Source organism: Misgurnus anguillicaudatus, chromosome 10 (genome assembly GCF_027580225.2).
Source record: "Misgurnus anguillicaudatus chromosome 10, ASM2758022v2, whole genome shotgun sequence".
Taxonomy (NCBI): domain Eukaryota; kingdom Metazoa; phylum Chordata; class Actinopteri; order Cypriniformes; family Cobitidae; genus Misgurnus; species Misgurnus anguillicaudatus.
In genome coordinates this window covers 21,038,188-21,054,148 of record NC_073346.2, presented here as the reverse complement: position 1 = coordinate 21,054,148, position 15,961 = coordinate 21,038,188, and the positions used below count along the sequence as shown (strand labels likewise).

General features: G+C 39.6%; 1 protein-coding gene and 1 long non-coding RNA gene across 2 annotated transcripts; one reads left to right on the top strand and one right to left on the bottom strand.

The window, feature by feature from the left end:
* The first annotated feature begins 3,635 nt into the window (after positions 1 to 3,635).
* LOC129447647 (uncharacterized) lies at positions 3,636 to 10,081 on the top strand. The gene is made up of 4 exons (XR_012371715.1): positions 3,636 to 4,155; positions 8,414 to 8,493; positions 8,587 to 8,667; positions 8,753 to 10,081. It is a non-coding gene; the product is annotated as an uncharacterized lncRNA (long non-coding RNA).
* Positions 10,082 to 11,952: 1,871 nt separating this feature from the next.
* On the bottom strand, positions 11,953 to 13,495 carry LOC129449156 (uncharacterized). Its single transcript, XM_055211939.2, has 4 exons — positions 13,384 to 13,495; positions 13,247 to 13,293; positions 12,937 to 13,087; positions 11,953 to 12,863 (listed from the first exon to the last, which is right to left on the bottom strand). The coding sequence occupies exons 2-4, from the start codon at positions 13,284 to 13,286 to the stop codon at positions 12,293 to 12,295; spliced, it is 762 nt and encodes a 253-aa protein (XP_055067914.2). The 5' UTR covers positions 13,287 to 13,293; positions 13,384 to 13,495; the 3' UTR covers positions 11,953 to 12,292.
* Positions 13,496 to 15,961: the final 2,466 nt, after the last annotated feature.

The following is a 15,961-nucleotide window of genomic DNA, read 5'->3' as shown; positions in this document are numbered from 1 at the left end:
CAGCTAAACCAGCATCAGCACCAGCATTAGCACCAGCTAAACCAGCACCAAACCAGCATTAGCACCAGCTAAACCAGCATTAGCACCAGCATCCCATGCTGGTCATACCAGCATATGTTGTGTTTTGGTGCTGGTATGCTGTGACCACCAGCTAAACCAGCATAGACCAGCATAATTCCCATGCTGGTTTGATGCTGTTTTTTTCAGCAGGGTTCCTTGGCCGCCATTTTATTTTTTCGAACTTGACCACTGTTGTCATGTGGTTTTTATGCCAGTAAAGGCGGTGACAAAGGGTCACATGGATGTTAACGTCATTGACAGGAGACTGCACTGCCCCGTGACTTCGGAGCTTGTGTCAAGCAAAAGTGGGCGTGCCAGATGAAGCATCGATTTGAAGCTTGTGTTGTTAACGTAGAAATCACGTGACCAATGACAAACAAAGCTTCACTTTCTTCTAAGTCACGTGCGCGCTTCGCTTTGCGTGTCAGAATGTTTGAACCCCAGAGGTTTTTTAGCAGTTATTTGCATTATTCACATTTTAGACCTGACAGACAACAATATCAAGGACATGACATGATATACATTTAAATACACAACGCACGAGCACAGAATGCTAGACAACAGGGCATTATATAAAGCCCGGAATACACTGCATGATTTTTGTCCTCTTATTAGATCATTACCTTATCACACTGTGCGACATGTATCGTTTAAACTCGGGTACGAGAGGCGTGTAGACTGTACGATGATTACACGGAAGCTACGGCGGCTGCGTCACACGTTGCGCAATGTCACCAGCATGCGCTCGTGGTAAACAAATACCGGCGCGCAGGTCGTAGCAGCAAACACACTGTGCGGTGATCATGCCGAATGTCTGACAATGCCAGAAAACTATCGTAGGATATCTTTGGACGCAAGACCGGGAAAATGGCCGTCTTTGAACCTCTCTCACTGTACGACAAAGGACCACCGATGGAGAGCCACGATCACAGAAATCGCGACGATAGTTTCACGATGGCAATCTTTCTTCTGGGACAGCCAATTATCGTGCAGTGTATCCCGGCCTTAAAGGATCAAATCAAGAGGGAACAGTGGAAACTAATCAAACATTGATGGGAGAGCTAACGAGGAGACGAGGGGGTGGGGACACAAACGAGATACAGCAGCACACAAACCAAACAAAGGCCATGTGCTATAACACAAAACATGGGTACCACCATGATCCTGCCACATGACAATAAACAGCTATGAATAACTATGACAGGAGGGCAGGATCATGACAGTTTTTCTGCCTCAGTTCACCAGGCCTCTTATAAGTCCTCGGCCTTGGCTGTCAGGGCCCTTAACGTTTCCTCACTCCTCTTCACTTACCGAGCGGAGAATTTGGACGACTTAGGGAAGCAGTTGGACAAAGGGTCCCCTTTACCGACCTTGTGGAAGAAGATCCACACGGTTAACGACCTTATTCCTTTCAAGGGAACCTCAATGCTGTGTCATATGCAGCGTGACAGGCATGGATAAGGTGTCAAACTAGGTCTATATATAGACGCTGGCAGATGAGGCAGAGGGTGACAAGACAGCTTCTGTACTTTCTCACCCCTCTGTTTTCATCTCTTCCGCGAGGGATACGAGAGGCCGGACTCCGGCTTCTCCTGCCCAAACCGGGAGTTCTATGCATTTACTTGGAAGGGGCCCTTATTTTGAAATGTTTTCTGTTTTTTGTGTCTTGTCTTGCTTCCTATGTTTCCATAGTATTTCATCAGCTCAAAGAGTTAATTGTTATCCCTCTTGTTATTCTGCATATTTTCACCACAGTAAAGTATGTGTCACAGAGTGACTTTGTGAGGGCAGAACCAAAAGCAGGAGAAGTAGTTCCGCCCGGACGGAGATGGGCAAACACTCATCACTTCCTGAAACTCCGGGCAGCTGAAAATCAAACATATTAATAACAGGTATGGTAATGAAGGCGGCGATTCATGATTGGGTGATTAAATGAAGAGGAGGAATATAAATGGGGCAGTGAGAAACCAGAAGGGCGGTTGACTTCGGGGCGAGTCCATTTCAGCCAAAGGCGGACCAAACACGCATACCTTTTGAAGAGTCGGAAGGCCCCGCTGATCCGGGAATCGCTGGGACGCGAGCGGAAAGAGTGCGGGGCTGGAAAGGACGAAAGGAAGGGTGTGTTGTTGTTTTGGAGATGAACGCCACGAGTGAACGCGATGTTTTGAGGAAGAAGCGCCACGGGCGAAGCAGTGAGTTAGAACCCCTAAGTGAAGCGGGACAAGTGAGACTTAGAGGATTTCGCTGAGTGATCAGACGAGTGGGAAACTAATGAGACGAACAAAGGGTGAGCAACGTGAACATTAGAAGGAGACATACTTACCATTGTGTGTGTTGTGTTGAAGACACAGAGAAGGAACGCTGCCTGGGCAAAATCACAGTAAACACCACGGGGCATCTGGTGAGTTATCTGTGGAGAGAGAGAGAGAGAAGAGTAACAACACAGACTGTGAGTAAGATGGAGTTTCATGCTTGTTATTACCTCTGACCCGTGCATCGATGTTGTGAAGTCTAGCTGTTGTCTAACAGCCCCACCGTGTATGTGGATACCAGTGGGGGAGCCGAAGTGGCAGTGTTTGAATTACTGTGGTCTTGCGAGCCTAACACGACTGGTAGATTGTTGTGTGTGTAACAGTGAACTCAAGTTTTCCCTCAGGACGGACCTCGACCCGGCGTACAGTACGGACCTTACTAAATCACTGGAGTGTGTGGAGTGCAGTGGGTGAGCTTTTTCTTGACGTGTGTGCACTTGAAGCTTTTGCAGTGCTGTGCCGTCTCTTTGTTGTTTGTACTCGCCCCCAGGTCCAGAGAAACCTCTGATGGAAAGGGCGTGAGCTGCTGCAACCCTAAATCGCCAAATTCTTTGACCGCCCGCTATAACCTTGGCCCAGAGAAAACAGAGGTGTGTGTGTACAGCGAGTGAGGTGCTGTACAAAGTCTGTGTGTTCTGTAAACCTGGAAGAGAGAAATAGAACGTTGACTGTTACTCACTTGTACCCAGAGCTAAAGCTAACTCACCTTGTGTATTGTGCAAACCTGGAAGAGAGAAATAGAAAGTTGACTGTTACTCACCTATACCCAGAGCTAAATCTAACTCACCTTGTGTATTCTGCAAACCTAGAAGAGAGAAATAGAACGTCGACTGTTACTTACGTGTACCCAGAGCTACAGCTAACACACCTTGTGTATTCTGCAAACCTAGCAGAGAGAAATAGAACGTCGAATGTTACGTACCTGTACCCAGAGCTAAAGCTAACTCACCTTGTGTATTCTGCAAACCTAGAAGAGAGAAATAGAACGTCGAATGTTACCTACCTGTACCCAGAGCTTAAGCTAACTCACCTTGTGTATTCTGCAAACCTAGAAGAGGGAAATAGAATGTCGACTGTTACTAACCTGTACCCAGAGCTAAAGCTAACTCACCTTGTGTATTCTGCAAACCTAGCAGAGAGAAATAGAATGTCGACTGTTACTCACCTGTAACCAGAGCTAAAGCTAACTCACCTTGTGTTTTCTGCAAACCCTAAAGAGAGAGATAGAACGTTGACTGTTACCTACCTGTACCCAGAGCTTAAGCTAACTCACCTTGTGTATTCTGCAAACCTAGAAGAGGGAAATAGAATGACGACTGTTACTTACCGGAACCCAGAGCTAAAGCTATCTCGCCTTGTTTATTCTGCAAACCTAGAAGAGAGAAATAGAACGTCGACTGTTACTTACCTGTACACAGAGCTAAAGCTAACTCACCTTGAGTATTCTGCAAACCTAGAAGGGGGGGAACACAACGTCAACCGTTATTTACCTGTATCCAGAGTCAAAGCTAACTCCTCTTGTGTACCTCGAGGCTTGGCGTGGAAGGATAGTGACTTACACCGATACCCACCAAAACCCTGAGTTGGAGAACACGGCTGCTGGAGACGGGCCCGAGGAATTCAAGGACACACCGGTCCCAGGTAGTTGTTGCCCACCTTTCCCAATATACTCATAGTGTGTTTACTCTGCCTTCAGGAGGAAGAGAAGGGGGCCACGAGAACAACAAAAACCCCAGGAGGTGTGACAGGGACGAAGGAGCTCCGTCCTGTCCTTTCCCTGCAGGTACTTACTCTGCTGGCTGTTCTTCCCCTCCCCTCTTCTCTGGACCCACATCTCTCCCTGGAGGGAGAGAGAGAGACAATATTTTAGATTCCCCTTTCCCTTTCCCCAAATTGATTTTAAATAATTTAAATAAAGTTTGTTGAAATTTTACGTATCTCTCTCGTGTGCCTGGTCATTGGGGTGCTTGTGGGACCTCCTCGAGGTGGAACCTAGGAAGGGGCGTGACTCACAAAGTCTGTGGTCCGCTCCGACCTGTGACATATGCGATGTACACTGTAAAAACATTGCTGTAATTATGCAGCTGGTTGCCAGTAACTTACTGTAGAAGATAAAGACTGAACATTTTTCATGTTCATTTAACTTTTAACAAACTGTTGCCAGTAAATAACATAAATGTAAAATCTACAGTAAGTTACTGGCAGCTAATTACCAGTAATACCCAGTAATACTGTAATTTCTATAGAAATTTTTTACAGTGTATGTGATGTTGGTTCCTTGTTCCTTGTTGTTTGTTGTTTCTTGTTCCTTGTTCCCTGCTCTGTGTTTCTTGTGGAATTCCAAAATAGAATTGAACATGTCTGTCTCAGATGTTCTCTGTGAACCAAGGAAAATAACAAACGGATGCTTTATTATATTGTTTATGCACTTTTCTACAGAAAGTGTCAATCACACGATCATTTTATATGCAGAATCAGTGGTCAACAGCGCACTGCAAACGCATGTAAGGATGCTTCTCTGAACATAATATGCACACATCTCTCGCGTACACTTTCTTTATATGCATGGCTTAGATTTGGGTCTAAATGAAAAGAAATTATTAAAAGAGTTAACCAATTGTGGCCAGAAGGGGGCCCCCTAAGCCCGCGGGACCCCACGCAGTTGCGTGGACTCCGGCTTCTCCTGTTCCAACCTGGAGTTCTATGCATTACTTTAGCTCTTAGGACTTGGAAGGGGCCCTTATTTCGAAATGTTTTCTGTTTTTTGTGTCTTGTCTTGCTTCCTATGTTTCCATAATATTTTATCAGCTCAAAAAGTTAATTGTTATTATCCCTCTTGTTATTCTGCATATTTTCACCCCAGTAAAGTATGCAATGTATGTATGTAATGTATACAAACTGTTCACAGTAAGTTACTGGCAGCTAGTTGCCAGTAATACCCAGTAATACTGTAATTTCTATAGCATTTTTTACATTGTATGTGATGTTGGTTCCTTGTTCCTTGTTGTTTGTTGTTTCTTGTTCCTTGTTCCCAGCTCTGTGTTTCTTGTGGAATTCCAAAATAGAATTGAACATGTCTGTCTCAGATGTTCTCTGTGAACCAAGGAAAAGAACAAATGGTTGCTTTATTATATTGTTTATGCACGCTTTTCTACAGAAAGTGTCAATCACACGATCATTTTATATGCAGAATCAGCGGTCAACAGCGCACTGCAAACGGAGTATGTGTGAAAGCACAGCGGGTGCTTGACGGATGCGACGGCATACAAGGATGCTTCTTTGTGCGTGTACATAATATGCGCACATCTCGCGCGTACGCTTTATATGCATGGCTTAGATTTGGGTCTAAATGAAAAGAAATCATTAAAAGAGTTAACCAATTGTGGCCAGAAGGGGGCCCCCCAAGCCCGCGGGACCCCACGCAGTTGCGTGGTTTACATGGTGGGTAAACAAAGACCTTATTCCTTTCAAGGGAACCTCAATGCTGTGTCATATGCAGCGTGACAGGCGTGAATAAGGTGTCAAACTAGATATATAGACGCTGGCAGATGATGCAGAGGGGGATAAGACAGCTTCTGTCCTTTCTCACCCCTCTGTTTTTATCTCTTCCGCGAGGGATACGGGAGTCCGGACTCCGGCTTCTCCTGTTCCAACCGGGAGTTCTATGCATTACTTTAGCTCTGAGGACTTGGAAGGGGCCCTTATTTCGAAATGTTTTTCGTTTTTTGTGTCTTGTCTTGCTTCCTATCTTTCCATAGTATTTCATCAGCTCAAAGAGTTAATTGTTATCCCTCTTGTTATTCTGCATATTTTCACCCCAGTAAAGTATGCAATGTATGTATGTAATGTATACAATGTATGCAATGTACACTGTAAAAACATTGCTTTAAGTATCCAGCTGGTTGCCAGTAACTTACTGTAGAAGATAAAGACTGAAAATGTTTCATGTTCATTTAACTTTGAACAAACTGTTCACAGTAAGTTACTGGCAGCTAGTTGCCAGTAATAACCAGTAATACTGTAATTTCTAAAGCATTTTTTACAGTGTATGTGATGTTGGTTCCTTGTTCATTGTTGTTTGTTGTTTCTTGTTCTTTGTTCCCTGCTCTGTGTTTCTTGTGGAATTCCAAAATAGAATTGAACATGTTTGTCTCAGATGTTCTCTGTGAACCAAGGAAAATAACAAATGGTTGCTTTATTATATTGTTTATGCGCTTTTCTACAGAAAGTGTCAATCACACGATCATTTTATATGCAGATTCAGCGGTCAACAGCGCACTGCAAACGGAGTATGTGTGAAAGCACAGCGGGTGCTTGACGGATGCGACCGCATACAAGGATGCTTCTCTGTGCGTGAACATAATATGCGCACATCTCTCGCGTACGCTTTATATGCATGGCTTAGATTTGGGTCTAAATTAAAAGAAATTATTAACAGAGAAAACCAATTGTGGCCAGAAGGGGGCTTCCCAAGCCCGCGGGACCCCACGCAGTTGCATGGTTTACATGGTGGGTAAACAAGGACCTTATCCCTTCCAAGGGAACCTCAATGCTGTGTCATATGCAGCATGACAGGCGTGAATAATGTGTCAAACTAGATATATAGACGCTGGCAGATGACGCAGAGGGTGATAAGACAGCTTCTGTCCTTTCTCGCCCCTCTGTTTTTATCTCTTCCGTGAGGGATACGGGAGCCCGGACTCCGGCTTCTCCTGTTCCAATCGGGAGTTCTATGCATTACTTTAATTCTGAGGACTTGGAAGGGGCCCTTATTTCGAAATGTTTTCCGTTTTTTGTGTCTTGTCTTGCTTCCTATCTTTCCATAGTATTTTCTCAGCTCAAAGAGTTAATTGTTATCCCTCTTGTTATTCTGCATATTTTTACCCCAGGAAAGTATGCAAAGTATGTGTTTGTTGGTTCCTTGTTCCTTGTTCCTTGTTGTTTCTTGTTTCTTGTTCCTTGCTCTTTGTTCTTTGTTTCTTGTGGAATTCCAAAATAGAATTGAACATGTCTGTCTCAGATGTTCTCTGTGAACCAAGGAAAAGACCAGGGGCGTCATGCACCATTATTTTTAAGGGGGCACAATATTGTGCACAGCTCACAGATAGTTAACAGACATTAAACAGACATTAAAAGAAATAGTATAGAGCATTCAAGCTTTTCCATGGCACTTCCACTTACATTTCTTACAATCTTCTGAGCCGCAGCTTTCATGTGAATAGAACCAAAATAAAAGTGTTGATCAACTATTATGTCATGACATGCAGAAGTTACATCTGAAATGGCATGTTTATTTACGATCTGTTTAATAACTTGTTTAATGATGCTTAATTGTGCCATTATGTTACGTTATGTTATAAAATGAATGTCATTTTAATTGCAAATTACTAAAAACTTGATTCTATAAAATTATTAGAGGAACAAATTTTACACGAAATTTTACTACATCTATACTGTATGTGATCTTGGGCAAACTCTGCATCTAGAAATTAATCTAGAAATCTACTAATATAACGTTGAGAGTGACACATTTTAACCCTACCTTTTTACACATCAAGGGTTAACTGCACATTAATGTACTCAGGTTTGGAAGTGTTGTGAGCGTTTCTGACAATGTTTTAATTAAATAAAAAAAATGCAGCAGCAAGGCGCAAGTTTTTAAAAAAGACAGATTTTTTAATTAATTTATGTTGTGAGTACACCACAGTTCTTTAAATCAGTGGTTCCCAAACTTTTTCAGCGTGTGCCCCCCCTTGTGTACGGTGCATTCCTTCGCCGCCTCCAAAGAAAATTTGTGACAAAAAACTGTTGTAAAACTCAACATTTTAATAAAAAAAAACATTAAATTATACAAAAAAGTACTGCTTTTGGTTAGTAGCCTTTTTTTAGGTTTAATTACACAGAATTCATGATAAATTAATGTATTTCAAAAAATGTCATAAAACTGGGGCCCCCTGGCACCATCTCTCGGCCCCCAGTTTGCAAACCACTCCTTTAAATGGAAAAATAATTACATATTTATGTGTTTTCTCACTGTTTAGCACATACATTTCCCACGCAAGTTTGAATTTCGCTCAGTAAGTACTGACGGACAGCCCTTCACTCATTAAACCTTTTAAAGGTAATGTTACCACATTTATTTATTAATTTATTATGTTGTGAGTACACCACAGTTCTTTTAATGGAAAATTCATATTTGTGTGGGTTTTCTTAGTGTTTAGCACAAGCGTTTCCCACACAAATTTCTCTCAGTAAGAACTGACGGATGGCCCTTCACTTATCAAAGCTTTTAAAGGTAATGTTACCACATTTATTGTGTTGTGAGTATACTACAGTTCTGTAAGTGGAAAAGTAATTCAAATTTGTGTGTTTTTTCTCAGGTTAGCACGAGTGCGTCCAGCATGATTTTGGATCTTTACCATTGAGGAGACTGGCTGACTGTTCTCAACCAACCATCATTCACCTGCAAAAACTTAAAATTACCACATTTATTAATTATGTTGTTAGTATACCACAGCTCTCTTTGTGGAACATTTATTCATATTTTTCTCACATGTAAGTATGAACGCGTCTAGAGCAGTTTTCGATCTTTACCATTGAGGAGGCTGACTGACTATCATCTACCAACTGTCATTAACACAGTAAAAACTAAAGAAATGTTACAACAAGTGGACCTATTTATTTAGTTTTGTCATTGAAACAATAATATTTGTGTTTTCTCACTGTTTGGCGTAGACTAAAAGTGTACAGTACATTGAGTCTATTAAATTCAAATGAATACTTGATATATTTCATAATAAATGTGTAAATTAGTTTTAATGTGAATTTGGACTGAAAAGCACACTTTTGTTTTATGTCTAAAGCAATGTTTGTAAAATAAATGATTGTTCAATAAACTGTAATAATTTTACCATTTTTCTGTTTTTATACTAATGTTTTTCTGATCTTATGTAACTTAATTAATTTGAGTTAAATCAACTTAAACCATTTAAGGCAATCGTTTTCCTCAAACCATTTGAGTAGCTATATAGTTGTGTGAACTTATTTATTTGAATTAAGTCAACTTAAACTGTTTAAGGCAATCGGTTTCCTCAAACCATTTGAGTAGCTATATAGTTGTGTGAACTAAATAAAATGTATTAGGTGAACTAAAACTATTTTAGTGGTATGAACTTAAGCAAACTTAATATATTTGAGTAAAGGTAACTCAAACATTTTTAGTCATATGCACTTATAATTTACAGTTTACAGTACTCATATGTATGAGTTTTAAAACTTAAATGGTTTAAGGCAATCGCTTCAACGGTTTAAGTTGAGTTAACTTATCAGGTTTTACAGTGTAGACATTTGATTCCATGTGTCACCTTTTGTTTATATGAACAAACTTTTATGTTTTGAAAATTAATTCCTGTATCTACCATTGTGCATCTGATACTTGTGAAAAAAATTGTGACCCTGCTAGTGAAAACCTAGCTAAAGTCATTTTTTTAGATTACTGCTTTCCATATTTTAAAAAAAGTGTTCAGAAGAGTTCAGTGCTTCAACTACCTTTAATGTTTACATTTTACAAGTAAGCAGACTTTTGCACAGTAATGTTTTGCTTTGAAAAATCATATGGCATCCCACATTTATTATCTAGAATTTGAAAAATCCTCACTAAAAAAAGATTCAAGCCCTTCTTAGAAATGACACATTAAAATTGTGTTCAATTAATTTAAAATACCTTATTTGTCAGAATCCTGCCAGATCCTTGTTTGTATATAGATCTAGTCAGCATGGCAGGGTTCTGACAGTACAATGTTTCATGTGGGACAGTGTTTCCCAATCCTGGTCCTCGGGCACCCCCTCCCAGAAAGTTTTAGATGTCTCCTTATTTAAAACACCTGATTCGACTCATCAGCCTCCTTCCAAAATGGTAAACATGTGTCCCTAACAAGCTGATGAGTTAAATCAGGTGTGTTAAATAAGGAGACATCTAAAACTTTCTGGGAGGGGGTGCCCGAGGACCAGGGTTGGGAAACACTGATGTGGGAGATGCGTGGTTTTTGTATTGATTTATTCTGACCACGCATTTCCCGGGTCTCGTCACTTTTTCCCCGATCCCTTACTTGTAATTATTTCCAGGTGTGTGTCATTTACTTTCTCCCTATTTAAGAGTCCTTGTGTGTTGTTCAGTACGGGTTCATCTGTTGTTCTTTGTTATTCATTCCAGTCGGTGTCTTCAGTTTGTTCCAGTTACCTGTTCCTGTTCAAGTTAAGTGTAGTGTGTTTTGGTTAAAGTTTAGTGTTTTGTTTACATGTTATGTTAGTGTAGTCAGAATTTTAGTGTTTGATCTGTTTGTTTGCCCCCTCGTGGGTTTTCGTTTTCTGTTTTTTGTTATCAATAAATTATTATTTTTTCCTATGCGTGTTTGCGTTTGGGTTCATCCTCCTGCCAAAATCCTGACATTATTAAGAGCAATAAGTATATATATTTAATTAGTCTAACACAAAATGAATATGTACTATAATTTATTGATTTCTTTGTAATTGCGTTAACACAATTAGTTTTAATTTAATTAGTTTGATTTCCCAGCATGCTTAGCATGCAACCGCTTTTGGAGAGTAATTTTTTAATTAAGTGTTTTTAGGTAAAGAGAGAGACTTAACAGTGTTTAATGTCCGTTTTTCTTATTGATTTAGAAGCGTTTGTGTTATATTTTTTCAAATTGTTTGGTTACCATCGTGCAGAAGAGTGGCGCTTGTGGTTAGGTTGTGGATGTGAAATATTTCTCTCAATGAGCACTAATTGTGTTAATGCTGTTTGGAGATCAGTCTCTTCTCACATGCTCATCCAAAGTATCATATGTTATAATTGTTAGCATGCTAACATGTGCTTATGCTAATTAGTATGATATAAAAACGTTTTATATAAAATAATAGAATTGAGTTATTTAGACTATACTACATTGAGTTATTCAAACTACGCTAAATCGAGTTATTCAGACTACACTAAATTGAGTTGAGGCAACTAATTGAGTATTGCCATTTATTTTAAATTGAGTTGGACTAACTCAATATATTTTAGTTGTGTAAAGCAGTTTTTTATGAGTTACGCTGCATTCAGACAGCCAAAGATGTTATCGCTGTGTGTCGGCCGTCTCTTTCAATTAGCCGTTTCTAAATCTGCTTGTCGTAAACAAATGAGTACCATCTAAGCCAGTAACTGACGACAGAAGGATGACGTGAACTCCACTGCTTCGTTCTCATTGGTAGTTGCTCCCAAAATTCGCTCGACATTTGCATAAAGTTAAACTTTTCTTAACTTTCTCGCGTCGCTGGACACGCCCATACGGTCGCCAACGGTCACTTTCACTCGTGCCGCCGGAAGTCGCCCAGTTACCATTAAAATGAATGAGATCGTGTCGCTCTGCTACTGCTGGTCGCTGGCTGTCTGAATGGGGGGTTAGGGGTACACATTCATATTGGATGGAAATCCTGCCCACATTTGTATTGAGTTAGTCCAATGAATCATTTTTTTTGAGAGAGATTCATTGTTTTCTGTAACCTGGGCACATCTTCACACTTAAGCAAAAACATGTTAATAAATGTCAGCTCTTTTATTGTTGCATATATAAAAAAATGATAAACTTTGCATTCAAACAATTCATAAACACAATTTTAAGTGACAAGTAATAGAGTTACTCATTTTAAATAAATACACACAACTATCACAATAAGAAGAGAACACATATCTAAGGTGTAAATGTCAAGATTTTAATTCTAACTCTTTTTCCTGATGGTTTATAAATGGACAAATGAAAGACCAAAAAGATAACGCTGTTGCCTAGTTGGTTGATTTAGGGCATGGTATTAAATGTATGAGGTTTTGGGGTCAAGAATAAACAATCCCATTAGTAATATAAGAAGTCTTTATAGCATTAGTTGACAAAGGACTCATAAAGGGAGATAAGCTGGGCCTTCAAATCCTGAGCATAGGGGTCCAGCTTTTCCTTCAGGTCTTCAGCATAAGGTGCTAAACTCTGCTGGACCATCTTTGCTCTCTCAGCAATCTGGGCTTGGAGATCCTCAGCAATTGGGCTCACGGTCTTCTGAAACTCCTGCAGATGTTGGTCCACTTTCTCCTTGATATCAGCGGTGTAGGGCTCCAGCTGAGCTTGCAGTTCCTTCACGCTCTCCTCCACGCTTCCCTTCAGCTCCTCACTTTTCTGGAGCAGAGTGGCCTTCAGGGTCTCAGAATCCAGGGAATCTGCATATGGAGCCATGGCGGTCCTGAGGTCCTCAACTCTCTGCTGAATTTGGCTCTTGATGTTGTCGGCATAGGGCTCCAGTTTGTCTCTCACTGACAACAGGTCCTGACCCAGACGCTCTCTCAACACTTCAGCCTCCTTGGTGATTTTGGTCATCAGCTCTTCAGTCAGAGGATCCACATGTTTCTTGAGGGTGACGGCATATTCACTGGCCATATCAGCACTCTGTGTCAATCTAGCACTGTGATTTGTAAAAAAAAATTTAAAGTCCATACGAGCTGAGATTTTAGCAATTTGATCACAGGATAACTCACTTGACTTCCTGACCCAGCTGAGACTCTCGGATCAGTTTTAGAGTGTCCTCGGCAGTGCGTGTTGCCTTTGAAACATATCTCCAGAAAGCATCAGTCAGCTGCTCCAGCTGTGGCTTGGGCTCGTCAGCATAAAAAAGGTTGGCTTGGCAACCTGGAAAAGATCAAAATAAAATGATTTTAGTTGTAAATCCCCTAAAATTGCAAAAGAATACAGTATGCACATCTAGTTATAGTTTAATTAAGGTACCAATGTTAATGTTATTAACGATTATCTTAGTGTTTTCTTATCTTTGAATCTAGCATCATTTACCTGTGAATGCAACAACGGCTAGCACAAAATACAATTTCATCTTGTTTCTAGACAGGGAGTGAGAGAACAGAATTGTTTACACATTTGCTAATTTTATTTGAATGTTTGTTATATTAGTTTTATATAGTTTAACTTACCTTGTGAAGCCCCACAGCCTTGGTGGTTCTTAATCCAATAAACTTCAGTTGGTCTAGACAGTCTATGGCTAAAAATATAAAAGTGTGTAGTTAAGTAGTCCAAAGAAAAATCAAAGTCCAGTACTCAGTGCCATGCTGTCAGTGCCGCTCCCCCTGCGTCACTCAAGCCTGCTGTCATGATTTAGTTTATTTTATTTATTTAAGGACAGTGCACATTAATAAACATTTCTGTAAATGTGCCAGTATTAGCCAGCAGGCTAATTTTCAACTGTAGTCCATCATGATGATGCTGTAAAGCTTTGAACCTATCGTTACTGACTGAGCCATACAAACTGACCATCATAAACTTCATGGTTTTTAACCTTTCTTAAAAATACATCATTCATAATGGCATGTAACACTCATGATTCAAGTGGTCTCCAACATGATGTTGTCCATTGTTTTATCCGTTATGGTAGCCCTTGCTCACAAAAAGGTTGGAGACCTCTGCTGTAAAAAGGTTGTAAACTCAGTGTACACTGGACTGTAAACCAGAGAAAAGCAAAGAAATTTCATTAACATAATCAAATCAAGAACCAACATATTGAAGTGTACAGTATTTTATGAAGTGATGTAATTGGACATGTTTCCAAAGAAAATACTGATAAAATGTATATCTTGATCTTCCACCTCCCCTAGAGACACACCTCTTCCACAACCAGCCAGCGTGAAGGGCCAAAGTTCACTTACAACAACACCATTGGATGTCTGAGTTCCTCAAACACTACAGCATATGCACACAAACAGCATTGAAAAATAAGAACAGACAGTAAAACATGCAAGAAATTCCTGTTGCACTCTCTAACATGAGAGTCTGATTTTTGTACCATTTGCCTAATGTGTCACATGTTTGTTAGCAATTTATATTATAGCTTTAAACATTTTATAATGGTTGTTGGTTAAATTTAATTTTACTGTTTACTTGTTTTATTGGCTTTTGTCGTATAATATTATAACTGACTTCAAGTCAAGTAAAGCTTTATTGTCATAAATGTCATATGATGGTTGCATTTTGGTCAATCAGATCACAAGTGGGCTGTCCAAATACAGATGTAAATGGCGTTGTAAGTTTGTCCACTTTTGACCACTGGTTTAGACGCTCATGTGGTCGAATGTGTTCAAACAGCCACAAAACAACACCTATTTGAACCTATCGTTACTGACTGAGCCATACAAACTGACCTAATGTACCGAGCACAATGTTTTTAGATCAGTTTTTACATGTTTTCTCTTAGCACATTGTCATTCATCAAACACTTTCGGTTCTGTTTGATCCTGGCCTCAGGTCGTTTGTTGGCAGCATCTTTTAAGAGTCTAAAATACAAGAAAACATGTCAGACGCACTTAACAGGTTTTGCATCTGAGCTTTTTATATAGCAGTGAAGTACATTGTGAAATGAGACATTGCCAACATTCCCTTAACCCATGACCCATGGGGGTGCTACATACACACTGAAATACAAAAAACAACATAGAGCTAAGGGATCAAGTTTAACCTGTTTTAGACCTTTATTATTTGAAAATGTAATTAAAATGTATAAAGTTTGTAAAACATAAGAAAAACTTTCTAAAGATGCATAGCAATGTTTGTTTAAACATTCGCGTGACAATAAACACACGCAAAGGAAAACCAACGCTTTGATTGACACGTCGTAAAAACACGCTCAGTCCAGACCGCTGTCTAAAAGACATAAGCATGTACACTTTTGATTGATAGGTGCACGGGAACACTACCTGTCTACCCTGGGGTAATAAATCACTTTTTGACTGGAAGCGCCCTTTATTACTACTCCAGTATGAATGAATGAATAAATAGCTTTTTATTTCAAACATGTAATAAAAAGTACAACAAAACAAACAATCATAATAATAATAATTATACTTTTTTCACTTTTCTCTATTTTAAAATGAAAAACAAGAAAACAATTTTAACTTACACATGTCCGAAAAGAAGTAGGAAGAAGCATAAGCTTATTTAATCCTACCCCCTCTCCACTACTTTTTAATTGAAAACCGGTTGGCCGGCATTGATATTAATCAATTTGTTTCCACACACCAAAAATACAAACAAACAATAGCATAGAAATAAAATAAAGATATATAAACTATCACATAACTAACGACCTTCTTTCTCTCTGCACCTTGCAAATACCTTATTTTTACAGCAGTTTTTAAACTGAGTCATGCTTGGACATTGTTTAAGTGTTAAACTTAATCTGTTCCACAACTTAACTCCACATATTGAAACACAAAAACATTTTAATGTTGTACGGTCGGACACACAATTGTTTAAATTTGAACTCACCTCTTATATTATATCTCCCTTCTCTTTTAAAAAAAAGTTGTTGAATATTGCCAGGGAGTAGGTTATTTTTTGCCTTATACATTATTTGTGCTGTTTGAATATAAATCAGATTAATAATTCCAGTAGATTCAAAAGAGTCTGGTGTAACCTCAAAATAAGTACTTTCAGGATAGACCAGACTAGAGATTTGATGTTCAGTGGAGCATGGGGTGCATTCACAGCATGACAACAAAT